The sequence below is a fragment of the Pan troglodytes genome, chromosome 4, assembly GCF_028858775.2.
Source record: "Pan troglodytes isolate AG18354 chromosome 4, NHGRI_mPanTro3-v2.0_pri, whole genome shotgun sequence".
Classification (NCBI taxonomy): domain Eukaryota; kingdom Metazoa; phylum Chordata; class Mammalia; order Primates; family Hominidae; genus Pan; species Pan troglodytes.
Genome location: NC_072402.2, coordinates 59,627,194 through 59,641,263, shown reverse-complemented (window position 1 = coordinate 59,641,263; position 14,070 = coordinate 59,627,194). Strand labels below are relative to the sequence as shown.

Here is a 14,070-nt window from a genome sequence, read left to right as displayed (position 1 = left end):
CTGGAGACAAAGTTGAGATAGGGACAGTGTATGACCAGGCAGCCAGCACCAGCAGTGCTGGGACATCCCTATTTGCCAAGTCCTCAAGGTATTTTCCTGATTACTCCATATGTGAGGATCCTGCACTTAAGGCAATTCTCATCCATTCCAGTCATTTCATAGCTGACGTGGAGAGGAGTAAAGGAAAAGGAAGTTGAAGTACTATTGTGTGACTCAATAATGATGGTTTAGAAAACGTATCTTCATATTTATGAAAGGAAGATTTAACATGCAAAATATATTCTGATTTAAAGTTGAGATAGAGGAAGACAAAACAAATTTCCCTCAATCTCACCTTTGCCACCACCATCATTCCACCAAGAAGAGGCCCTAGAGCAGCCCTCTGAAGTATTTACATTTAAGTTGCTTAGGAAAAGGCAGTATTCCGTGTGCCCCAACCCTTGTTACAGCCCCAGCTCTGAGTTGAGGGGTACTTTGCTTTCCTTGCCAACTGCCCTTAAGCTCATTCATTTTAAGGACCTAGTGGGAGGGATGGCTGTAATCTGAGGTGAGATTTACATTTTCTTGAGAACTTTGGACTTAATATCATTATATAGCACCCCAATATCCTTCCCAAGCCCAATTTTCAAATCTGCCATAGTTTCACTATGGGTGTTAGCAGATACATTTACCAAATTAGCTAAGCCATTACTGGACAGAAGTCAAGGCCTGGAGGGTGGTGGGCTACAAGGGAGGGATCCAGTGAAATTCTGCCAAATCCTGATGTCAAGTGCCAAGGGCTGGGGATGGTTGGATAGCCTGGGAAAACTTGATATTGAGAACATTTTTCAAAAGAATGTAAAAGGGAATAAATGGGAAGAGCTTGAAACAAATCTGCTTTGCACTTATGTCTACAGAGCAGTGTTTCTCAGACTACCTGTGGGAAAGACCAGCGTGTTTGGAGTTTTAGTTTGTTAATTTGTTTGTTTTTAGTTTCAGCCCATTGTGAACTGATACGTTTATACAACACAAATAAATAGAAAAAAGTAATTAAATAAAAAACAAAGGCATACAAAATACACACCCAATTTTTATTAGATTGGACAAATTTTATTTCATTAATAAAATAAATTAATACAGTGCCATGTTAAGTCGCTGTTACAGTTTCTAAACTCTGGCTCTCAATTTCTGTCCCCATCTTGCTCCAAATCGGTAACAAAGAGGTTTGGAGACTGGCACAGGTCTGCGGGCCATGCTTTGATTGGCATGGTTCTAGGGGGTGTGGCTTATAAATCTGACAGAGCAGGTGTCTGGGCTGTTGAAGAAAGGCAGTCCAAGGGATAGAACCACACGAGGCCTTTGGAGCAGTGGAACAGCTGTTCTATAAGGGTCTCCTGAAACACAGGAGAGGCAGAAACAACATCTCTAAGAGCAGCAAGAAAGACAGCTAAACACAGCAAAGAAGAGCCACAAGGCTATGACGTGTGAAGCCAGCCCTCCTCTGAGCACAGCCTTGCACTTGCTCAGTCCGGTACAGTTGCTGTAAAGCCATCCAAAGCAAACATGGCCCTCCCTGCAGCAGACTCAACAGAACAAAAACCAACACCCAGAAATAAATTAGATCGCCGAGCTCATCATGTTACACAGCCCACTGTTCTCAAATCCAGAATCCTGAATATAATAACAAATGATACTATTAACTGGCAAATCGGTCTAAAGCCAAAACCAAATAACTCATTACTATTAATCAACATGATTCTCAGAATTTTCTAGGTCAGCTACAAGAAAGAGTTATGAGACTCTTCCCAACTGAACTAAATCTCACCCATGTCTAATTACACGCAGTGTGTATGGCTAAATCCTTTTGTCTTCTGCACAGCCAGCTTGTGTCTCAGAGCCCCTAAACCCCCAGGGACTTCTCAAAGGAGGCAGGCATGTAGTCAGGTTGAAAGGAACATAGAGCCGGGAGCCAGCACATAGGAGCTTAAGGGCCACCTGCTAGCTCGGTAATCTCAAGCAAGTCCCTGAATTTCAGTTTATTTATCCATAAAACAAGACTAATGACAACCACTTCCCTAGAAATACAGCTTAAAACGTTCAGCAATTTGTACAACTCTATGTGGACATTAATCCTTACTACTCAGAAATAAGCAGCTGAGAGATGTTTGTAACCATTCCCATTTCCCCCGCCACACACACACACACACACACACACAAAGCTTCGTCCTTTACAATTTATTTCTTCCTTAGAGTTTGGATCACTTCTACCTGTCACACACCATCTTCCTTATGATCCCAGCATCACTGGAATGTAGCAGGGAACTGACGCCATCCTGTCTGCCTTCCAATGTGGAACAATGGCACACAGTAGAGCATCCAAGGTACATCAACAGTGACAAAGATGACTTGAAAATTCACAGGGACATTTGAGTGGGAGTAATAAGTTTGGTTTATTAAGCTTGTGGCTTTTCTTAATCTGGCTCCTCCTTATCTCACCTTCTGCTCTCTCTGACAGAAAGTCACTGCTCTGCGTTGGTTTTGTTCATTCTGTTTAACATGTAGAAAGCTTTACTGTTGCCACACCCCTGTACAAGGAAAGCAGGTTTTTTATAAAATTCTGTGTTCTGGGAGGGTACTCATTCACATACAACTTAACATACAGGGAGGTCAGGCAGGTGATTTGGTCTAGGTCATAAGCTGTGTTGCCTTGGGCAAATTACTTAGCCTCTTGGAACTTATTTCTTCCATTGTAACATAAATATAATAGTTGTCCTGCTTTCCTCAAAGACATAGACATGAAACCATAAATGATCATATAAAAAGAATTTTGGAAATAAGGTATTTTACTTATATATTATTAAGTTATAATGAATAATACATAATTATAGTATTATTTATTATTATTCCTACTCTTTGTGCTAGAAAACAATTTGAAAGGAGTCTCTTGCAATCTGCCGAGCATAATAGCTCTGGATTTTAATTCTCCTTTCTAAAATGAATGGAAGATAAAATGCATACCTCTTAAAAGAAAGATCTGTTGATTTAATGCAAATTTTGATCAGTGTTACTAGGAAGTGATTGGCATTCTGATGCGTGATCTGTTTGTATTCATTTTATATTTGCACTGCTGATCAGTGTCTGGCACAAACAGAATCTTGTAGAATCTTGAGTCTAATACCTTTTGTATTGAAGGCCTGGCAATGCATTGTCATCTGTTCCTGGGAAGAATTACAAAATGCAGTCCTTTATTTTTAAAAGACATTATTATTAAGTCCCTGGAAAAACACATGGCCATTTTCAATTAAAAATGAGTAAAAGAGAGACTCTGAATCAAAAATAGTTGCCAATGTTCACCTTTAACAACATTATGAAATCTCACAAAAATGTAACTAAAATTTAACCAAATTTGGGCAAACTTAGAGAAACGACATGAGTAGGGATGTTTGCTGCAAAACATATGGTTTTCTCTGGATGGTGCTCAGGCTTTAGCTAAGCCACATTGTGAAGTAACCATAATCTGTGCAAGGTCCATGTCTCTCTTCATCATAAGTCTATGTCCAAATGAAAAAGAGAGAAGAATGAAATATGATAGGCACCATTTTGTGCCAGGAAAAATAGTAAGTATTGCTTGAGAGCAATGGACATCTTTGAACTCTGTCTGCAACTTCATCACATTCTTATGGCATGGATATTTTTCATTTATAAATATTATATACACATATAGTATAAATTTTATTTATAGCATAAGTACTCTGATACAGGTATTAGAGATGGTATCTCCAGATATGAGTTCTTTATGGCATACATACCTCTCCCAAAAAAGTGCTAAAAGCAATTAGCCGGATGTGGTGGTGGGCGCCTCTAGTCCCAGCTACTCGGGAGGCTGAGGCAGGAGAATGGCGTGAACCCGGGAGGCAGAGCTTGCAGTGAGCCGAGATCGCGCCACTGCACTCCAGCCTGGGCGACAGAGGGAGACTCCGTCTCAAAACAAAAGAAAACAAAAAAGTGCTAAAAGCACAGACCTGAAAGTCCCCAAACTGATACATAACGTTTACACCTAGGTGTGAAAAAAAATCTTACCCCTAGAGCACCTGTGGTGAGAAAGTCAAAACTTACAAGAACAAAACTCAGTCTTCAGAATCTTCTTCCTTCATCACAGGATCAACACATTTCATCTGGGCTTCTTAAATCTAAATCTTTAAAATGACTAAGTTTTCTTCCTTTTCTCTGTTTTTCCTAATAGTCGGGGCTTATATGACTCATGTGTGTAAGTATCTCCTATATCTACATGTAAACATTAAATGAATTTCTACTGACTATATTGTTATATTATAGATGAAAATTATTTTCACAATCATTCCTATCTTTCTGAACTGTAATGTATTATACAAATTTTTCATCAGTAAAATTATTGTAGCTTTTAAGTAGGGTTATTGTTGTTTTTTAAGCTTTGAAAATAATATAGTGACTGTCATTGGAAGAATTACATGAAACAGTAGTTTAGATCTTTTGTGTGAAACCTTTTGGTCTACTTTTGTAGGTTTCAATATGGAAATTATTGGAGGGAAAGAAGTGTCACCTCATTCCAGGCCATTTATGGCCTCCATCCAGTATGGCGGACATCACATTTGTGGAGGTGTTCTGATTGATCCACAGTGGGTGCTGACAGCAGCCCACTGCAAATATCGGTGAGTCCTCCACACTTTTCCAGACATGTGTTTTTTCTGAAAGTTATTATAGGTACAAGAGAAGCTTACCTCTCCTGAATGAGAATTTGATCTACTGTTAGCTTCTGTGGTTACTGACCAACTGGTGGCGTTTATTTACCTTCTTCCACATCCATGCTTTCTGTCTTGGGTTTTCCTTTTCAGAGAGAACTGAGCTGCTTTTCCCAGCCAAGACATTAGACAAATTCAAGTCTTCTGTATAATGCAGGGAACACAGCAACAGTAATACTTGAAGCAGCAGTACTCTTGACCTTGTTAGATCACACTGCTCAAAAGGAAATCAGACAACCTGAGCTTGCTCTGTGCTCTGAGCTTCCCCATTTTACAAAGGGGTAATAATCATATCATACCTGCTTTGTGGGTTTTGAGAATTAAATAGTATCTGTTTAAGTATTTTAGCATGCTTGGCACATTTAGTAAGCACAAAAAAATTGCAGCTATTATCATTAGTATTATACGCATGAGAAGCCTACTTTGCCACTCCTAACAGTAGCTACCTAACAGTAGCTACTCAGCACTTACAACTTTCCTAGGTGGAAAAAAACAAGTTATTGATGACTTCTAGAAAAAGAAAGATAATGAGAGAGTTATTTTCTAGGATACTTAGAATGAAAGCTTTTCTGAAGACAGAGTAAAACCTTCCAAAGTCCATTTCAGCCTAGGATTCTCTTACTTCAGCTAATAAAGCACAAAACCCCTCTTGGGATGCTGCAACCATCACAAAAGGAAATGCCAGTAGAAAACTAATTTGGTATTTGTTGTTTTGTTTGTTTGCTTGGGTTTTTGGTTTTGCTTTTTGTTTGTATATATGTTTCCTTCTGTTTCTTACCTAATAAGCTGAGATGGAGCCTTCTCCTTTTCTTTCACTTAAAGATCTCTCTTAGCTGTAATGGTTTGCTCTGCAGGCATTGTCTATATCTAAACAGAACAATTGAATTGATTTGCTTTTCTATGCTTTGGGGGTTTTGTCTGATTACCCCATTTAAATGGAACTGTTTGATCACAAATTGGAAGTTTTGAAGCCTGCAAACTGGGAGATCTTCTGCTATCTCTAAATAGCAAGCCACTGATTTCCAATTTAATATGGTTACTTCATTTACACAGGGTTCTTGCCCTCATAGAAATCACACTCTCATCCCCATCACTTCTCTCTTCTCCAGGGCATTTGCCCCCTCGAGATCAGAGAGACAGAGTGGGGAACTGTCAGCGAATGTTCATTTGATGCAAAATATGCACATCTTCAAATATGCTCATAATACACATTCAAATGGTCTATAACCTCCCCAGACACAGAGCTTGACTTCTAAATGTTCAACAAACTTTGGATGGAAAGAAAGAAATACACTGAAAGATCTTTCTTTCTTTCTTTCTTTGGCTAGGCCTGAAACATGGTGTATGAAAAAGTGCTTCACTAGCCATAAAGTGTTATAGGAAATTAAATAATATCACTAAGTTGAATTTTAAATTTTGTCAAGTGGATTTAACTCACGAGAAGCGGATTCCCAAATTGGGGAAAGAGATTATTGACAAAAGACTGGAGAGAGGTCTTGGAGTTTTTTGTGTTTTTTTTTTTTTTTTTTTCTTAAAACAAACTATTGCTAAATATCATTTTAAATGGCTGGGGTATAAAGAACTCCAAAATATGTAGATCAAATTTCCTCTACAGGACACTTGGGTGTAAAAAGTAGGCAGATCGGTGGTTGGAAAAATATTAAGCTTTATGAAATTCAAAATATTTACAAAATAGCTCAATGGTGGCTTCCCACAAATGTACTCCCCAGTATCCTGTGGGAATAGTTTGCCCCAAGCCTCTCTCTCAGCAAAATTGTGAAGAGGGCCAAACCTGGGAGTGCTCCCTTCTCACCAGCCATCCACACGTCTCCTCCCTCAATATTCTGGCCCCTTTATTAGTTGCCATGTCAAATATAAAAGGAAATTGATAAAAAATGTCCTGTACAAACTTATTTTCAGCATTTTAACTTACCAGAAGCAAAACTCTCACCAGCTGTTGTACCCTGTTCTCCTGATTCTCTCCCAGGCCCCCCTCACAGAGCACTTCCTCCTGCCCCAACCTGCCTAGCAAGTTGTTAGATGGAACCTTCCACAGCCCCTTCCACATGGCCTCACTCCATCTCAAATGCTCAAGGCTCCTGGAACAAAATGGTTCAATGTTCAGGCTCTAGATTCAAGCCAACTGAGCTTTAATCCTGCCCGAATTTGCCTCCTGGAGGCAAAGGTCCTCAAGTTTATTCGTTTACCTGAACCTCACTTTCTTCATCTATAAAATGGGGATTGTCATAATACCTATCTCACCACGCTGTTGTGCGGTTTAAATGAGGGAAGCTTTGTAAAATGCTTAGCACAGAACACAAAGAACTTAATAGATGTTATCGAGTATTGTTATACAATTATCTGTGCCTTCCATGGTAATAACCAAGGAACTAATCTGATGTTGACGAGATAAGACTGGGAAGACCTCCCTCTCTGACAGCCAAGTTCTTCTCCCTCTCTCTTAGGCAAGAGAAATCTCCAAGACATAGGGACCCTGCCTTTGCTGCCAGACCTCAAGGGGCGGGTCTAAGCAGAAGCACTGTTGAGCGTCCAGGCGCGCTGGCAGAGAAAAGAAGAGGCTTGAAGGGGGTTGGCACGGGGTTCAAAGAGGGATTGAGGAAAGAGCACTGGACTGGGAGTCACCAAAAGCCAAATTTGGGTCCTGATTCCCCTATTTATGAGGTGTGTCACCTTGGACCAGTCAGAGAACAATCTTTTACTGGTAAGGAATACACAGCCCGTCAGCTTTACCAACCTTGAGAAAGGTTATTGTTAGGCTCAATGGAGACAATGTTTACAGATGTCTTCAGCAGACCCACTATAAGCCGCACTGTAGTTCTGCTCCATATATGATTCTCTTCCAGGAAAGCTCAGGGTGGGACTCCGGAAACCACATTTTAAACCAACACCTCCAGGTGATTCTGAAGCAAGTCTGAAGACTACATTTGGGGAAATCCTGTGCTGTGCAACTGAAAAACACTGGCATTATTACTTCCTCTTTGTGTGAATTCAGACTTCAGTTTAGCTAAGGAGGTGGCATCCCAGAACTCAAGTAATTCCAGGTATCCCGTGGGCAGAAAATTTGACCTGAGTAGCACAGATTACAGTTGAAGGATATCTAGAAATTGAAAGTTCAGAAGGAATAATGGTCTGCTTGGGTTGTTTTTGGTCTTAACATGTCCCAGTGGAGACAAAAATAACCAAAACATTTCAAAGGCAATAACTAGCCGAGTAAATTAGTAAAAGATGAAAGAAACCCAGACATTTTTTCAGCATCCCTCCCTTAGTGAGAATCCACCCTCCATACCTCTCATTTGTACCTCATAGCCTTCTTTGTGTGAGTCATTTAGGCACGTGCCCACCTTTCTGTTAGAGCATTCATCGTGAAGATTTTTATGTCATCCTTCTCCTACAAAGTTTTGGGTTTAGTGGGTATGTTGAATTTGAATTCAAATCAATCCTAGGAAATCCAGTCCACATCCTATGAGAAATTTCCACCCCGTCCTGACTTTGCAATAGGCAAACTTTTCAACAAATAGAGCTGGAATTCCCAAAATAAATAAAAATAAACTCTTTTGGTAGAAACCAAAAAGTGGTCATTCCAGGCAGTCACAGCTCTGCCATAAGCAAACCCACTCTACCACAGGCATTTGCTCATTTTCAAATCTGAAACAATCATGTCTTCCTTTTTCTGTATGTTTCTGTGCTCTTTGTAACTTTTATTAATCTTTATTAATCTATATGCATGAGTATGTGTGTTTTTACTGCAATCTACTTTGGTAGCTTTTCCAAGTAGCAAAGAAATAGTTACATGTAAACAAACAAATACAATTAAAAGATCTGAGGTGGACTTCATAAAGATAGACACTGTAATGGAATATATCTGTAGTATACAAGTGGCTCTGCGGTACTGCCAAAATCTCCAAAAAATTATTTCTACTTTATCACTGCTGTAAATGTAATTTTATCCAACAAAGAGTAAATCATATCAATTGTGGCGCTGTTGAAACACTGGTACTAGAACTGTGTATGACCAGAGATTTAAAAAGCAAACCTTGCCAGGCACAGAGACTCACGCCTGTAATCCCAGCACTTTGGGAGGCTGAGGCCAGTAGATCACCTGAGGTCAGGAGATTGAGACCACCCTGGCCAACATGATGAAATTCCGTCTTTACTAAAAATACAAAAATTAGCCGGGTGTGGCGGCACAAGCCTGTAGTCCCAGCCTCTCGGGAGGCTGAGGCAGGAGAATCGCTTGATCCTGGGAGGCGGAGGTTGCTGTGAGCCGAGATGGTGCCACTGAACTCCAGCCTGGGAAACAGAGCAAGACTCCGTCTCAAAAAAAAAAAACGTTAAAAAAAAAGCCAAAAAACAAACCTATTTCTTCACCTGACTCACCAGTTCGTATCCTCTAAATCTCCCCGATGGAATGGCTACTAACCTTAAAGTATCTTCATTTTAAATTAGCACTGTTTTCTTACCTTGAGGAAAGTTTTCCTTTCTTGTCCAAATCTTTGTTCTAATTGAGGGGACAGGACATATGGACATATCTGACTGTCATGTAATAGGCCTTACTTCCCCACATTGACCTGAGATGAAGTCTAGGCATGTGGGTGAGCAAGTGTAGGGTGGGGATCTTCATGGTTTTTGTTTGTTTGTTTGTTTTTAAGAGATGGGGCCTTGTTCTGTCACCCAGGCTGTGACACTTCAGCCTCCAGCTCCGGGACTCAAACAATCCCTCCTGCTTCAGCCTCTCAAACAGCTGGGACTGTAGGCATGCACCACCATGCCCAGCATGCACCAGTGTGCCCCTTAATGTTTTTTTAGAGATGGGGGTCTCACTGTATTGCCCAGGTTTCTCTCAAACTCCTGGCCTCAAATGATCCTCCCACCTCAGTCTCCCAAGTGGCTGGGATTATAGGCATGAGCCACCACACCTGGCTACCTTAATTATTAAAACACTTAATGTTGGGAAGATAAAAAAAGTTCTGGGGTTCTGGAGATGATAGTGGTGGATGAACAACAATATACATGTCCTTCATACCACCAAACTGTACATTAAAGAATGGTTAAAATGGTAAATTTTACCATTCTTATACCATTATGTATACTTTACCACAATAAACAAATTTTAATGGTAGTTGGTGTAAATCTCAAACTACAAACTCAAGAAATATAATTTGCTTTATTTTTACATAAATGAACATAATTTTGTTTTAAACTTGATCTAAGTCAATTAGGATTTCACTCCTTTTTCTTCCCCCAGTTGGATACAAGTTCTGATATTCTTTTGCAATGCCAGGGAATTGGTTTAGGGTGGGATTAAGGGCAAGTCATTTGGCCCTTAATATCAATTCATGCTGGGGTCCACTAAGACCTTTGTCACTCCACCTAATCTTAGGCAGGTTACCTTGGAGATAGCCCTTGTTTCTCTGTGTATACAACCCCCTCGACCATCACCACTCCCCACTGGGGGATTTGGAAATCATTCTGCTGCTTTCATTGTCTTTGCTTTTTTTAGGTTTACCAAAGGCCAGTCTCCCACTGTGGTTTTAGGCGCACACTCTCTCTCAAAGAATGAGGCCTCCAAACAAACACTGGAGATCAAAAAATTTATACCATTCTCAAGAGTTACATCAGATCCTCAATCAAATGATATCATGCTGGTTAAGGTAGGTAGTAGCATTGTCTTCCTTCTATTTTGTCAACATTTTTATACAGGATGGCTCAATTAGTTAAATCACCTACAAAATGCATTTTGCTAGCACCCTCCCCATGTTTGAGGTGATTATGATATATTTTATAAGGGCCCATGTTATTCCATATACTGTCTTGAAAGAAACAAGAATTTATCACAAATGCACCAGGGCTGTGTTTATACAAGGAAAAGCAACTCTGATACTCACATATGTAGGAGGGGAACATCTTAACAGGCCCAAGGATCCACACTGAAAGCTTTTCTCCCAAATGCTTTTCTCATTAGCAAGTAAAAAAATACAACAGTTGTTTATACAACAGAGCCAACCAAGTGACTTCAGGGGCTCAGCAGTGAGTTACAACTTAGTCTAGACCACACTTAATTTAGTCCAAACTTGGTCTAGACCATACTCAAGGGTCCTATCCGGCAGGAAGCAGCCCAGCCCTCAAAGTCATGACCTATGGATGTTATTCCACACAAAACCATCCAATGCAGGGCAAAGGCCAGTTTGCTCGAGACTGAACAAATTCCTGCTCTCTATAAGCTCCCGCCCCAAGCCTCAGTGAGCTCCTCGGGGAGTAGAGAGCATGGTCAGAAAAGCAACAACCACAAATGCAGCTGCAGGCCACCACCAAAGTAGATCCCAGAACAGGGACGCCCACCTAAGACAGAGGGACCACACATACAACGCACAGGCTAGCATCAGAATACTACTGGGAAAGAAATAATTCCATCTTTTTTCAATCTGTCAGCTTCAAACAGCCGCAAAACTCAATAAACATGTCAAGATGCTCCACATAAGATCCAAAACCTCTCTTAGATCTGGAACCAAATGCAAGGTTACTGGCTGGGGAGCCACCGATCCAGATTCATTAAGACCTTCTGACACCCTGCGAGAAGTCACTGTTACTGTCCTAAGTCGAAAACTTTGCAACAGCCAAAGTTACTACAACGGCGACCCTTTTATCACCAAAGACATGGTCTGTGCAGGAGATGCCAAAGGCCAGAAGGATTCCTGTAAGGTAAGAATCTCTCTTTCAAACAGGCATCTCGGAGCGCTGTACAGTAGCCAAGCCTCTATTGCTCACTGACACTGAGGAGGAGGGAGGGGCATGGAGAATACAAAACCACAATTCTAAACACTTTCTCTTCATTCCTGCACAGCATTCTCTATTCTTTTTCATCTACCAATGTGGATGGATTGTAAAAACTTCCCCAATACTTTATAAGCACCCACTAAATGTTTGTTAATCAGGATAATAGACCATATCTGACAACTTTTACAGGCTTCCTATGAGAGGTGTTATCCTCCTTACAAAGTCTACCAACCCTGAAGTCACTAGTGGTGATTAGAAGATAACTTATTTAAAGAACCACCTTGCAGATTAATCAATAAGGAGGCCTTATAAGACTCAAATGCAAAAAGCTCAAATATACAGTATGTGTTTCATAAGTAATGCTGACTGACTGTCTTCATCTGTTTGGGCTGCTACCACAAAATACCATAAACTCGGTGGCTTATAAATAACAGAACTTTATTCTGTTCAAGATCAAGATCAAGGCACCAGCACATTTGGTGTCTGGGGAGGGCCTACTTTCTGGTTCATAAACAGCTTCTTTTCACTCTAATCTCACATGGTAGATGGGATGAGGGGTCTCTCTTAGGCCTCTTTAATAAGGGAACTAATCTCATTCATGAAGCCTTCACCTCCATGACCTAATCACTTCCCAAAATCACCACCTCCTAATACTCTCACCTTGGGAGTGAGGATTGCAACATATGAATTCGGAGGAATCAGACTTTCAGACCATACCACTGACTAACAAAAAGGAGCAAAAGGCCGGGCATGGTGGCTCACACCTGTAATCCCAGCACTTTGGGAGGCCAAGGTGGATGGATCTGTTGAACTCAGGAGTTCGAGACCAGCCTGGGCGATATGGTGAAAACCCGTTTCTACAAAAAATACAAAAATTAGCCAGGTGTGGTGGCACACGCCTGTAGTCCCACCTACTCAGGAGGCTGAGGGGGGAGGATCACCTGAGCCCAGGAGGTTGAGGCTGAAGTGAGCCAAGATCTTGCCACTGCATTCCAGTCTGGGTAACAAAATGAGACCCTGTCTTAAAAGAAAAAAAGGAACAAGAGTCATTATGTTTTTCAAAATCATTTGTTTATTGAGATGGTAAGAAAAAAATAGGTGTTCATGTTTGTATGAACTATACTAATATATAGCACAAATGAATTACTAATTTTTAAAAAATTAGAATACAGTATTCATCTCATACTATATTAAGTATAATTGGGGGAGAGGATATGATGACTTCAAATGTCTTGTGCATCTGCAGTACCCAAGACCATCACCCTCCTAAACATCGGTTATCATGGTTGACCAAAGTATAAGGCACTGCAGTTTGCAATGTGAATATTAGCAAAGAGAAAGGCTGGTCTTCAAATGTAGAAGCCAGCTCTTCATCAAAAGGCCATGCCATCCCCTCTATAGCTCTTTCCCTTCACTTGATAGAATTTAGTTACATGTTTTGCTGTTAGAGTGAGTCTTCAAAAATCATTTCATTCACTAAGTATTTACTAAGTATGGTACATATACATAGCACTATGTCCAACCATGTGAGGATGCAAAAAATAAATAAATAACAGAGAACATATAATTCCTGCCATGAAGACATTTACTACAATACATTGCTCTTTTCTGCTAGCCTCAATAACAACTCAATTTTAGGTCTGTGAGCATCAAAATGAAATCTACAATTTTAAAAGATTATTTTATTTCAGTGGATTATTTAAAACTTTATCCATTCTTTAATAAATAGTCAATAGTCATTGATTCCCAGAGGAATGTAGACATAGATAGGGACAAAACAGAGATATAGACATGGACACTGAGACAGAGGCAGAGGCATAGTCATAGTCATAGATAGAGACATAAACAGAGAAGCAAGTAGGCAGAAACATAGTCCTTGACAGAGAAAGGCACATAGACAACCTATAACGAGTAAGAGGCAGTGTCAGACACTCTTCTGGACATAAAGAAAGCAAAGACCCAGATAATAATCCCTTGAGCAATCAGCAGTTGGTGGTTAAAAAACAAAAATATCCCAACAGCTTCTTACCACGTATTTGCCCTTTTTCTTCCTTCCAGGGTGACTCAGGGGGCCCCTTGATCTGTAAAGGTGTGTTCCACGCTATAGTCTCTGGAGGTCATGAATGTGGTGTTGCCACAAAGCCTGGAATCTACACCCTGTTAACCAAGAAATACCAGACTTGGATCAAAAGCAACCTTGTCCCGCCTCATACAAATTAAGTTACAAATAATTTTATTGGATGCACTTGCTTCTTTTTTCCTAATATGCTCGCAGGTTAGAGTTGGGTGTAAGTAAAGCAGAGCACATATGGGGTCCATTTTTGCACTTGTAAGTCATTTTATTAAGGAGTCAAGTTCTTTTTCACTTGTATCACTGATGTATTTCTACCATGCTGGTTTTATTCTAAATAAAATTTAGAAGACTCTCTGTTTGTCTTTTATCACATGAAGTAATATCTGCCCCCATTCCACCCACACTCCCCAAAGGGCAATAAGGTCACTGAATAAAACAGTAATG

The 14,070-nt window shown here is 40.3% G+C and overlaps 1 protein-coding gene and 1 long non-coding RNA gene across 2 annotated transcripts; one reads left to right on the top strand and one right to left on the bottom strand.

The window, feature by feature from the left end:
• Nucleotides 1–1,149: 1,149 nt before the first annotated feature.
• Nucleotides 1,150–4,029, bottom strand: LOC104006447 (uncharacterized). The gene is made up of 3 exons (XR_680184.5): nt 3,789–4,029; nt 2,476–2,564; nt 1,150–1,373 (listed from the first exon to the last, which is right to left on the bottom strand). It is a non-coding gene; the product is annotated as an uncharacterized LOC104006447 (long non-coding RNA).
• Nucleotides 4,030–4,106: 77 nt separating this feature from the next.
• GZMK (granzyme K) lies at nt 4,107–13,980 on the top strand. The gene is made up of 5 exons (XM_527196.6): nt 4,107–4,246; nt 4,520–4,667; nt 10,279–10,429; nt 11,208–11,477; nt 13,611–13,980. Exons 1-5 carry the CDS (start codon nt 4,183–4,185, stop codon nt 13,770–13,772), a joined length of 795 nt encoding a protein of 264 aa, XP_527196.3. The 5' UTR covers nt 4,107–4,182; the 3' UTR covers nt 13,773–13,980.
• The last annotated feature ends 90 nt before the right edge of the window (nt 13,981–14,070 follow it).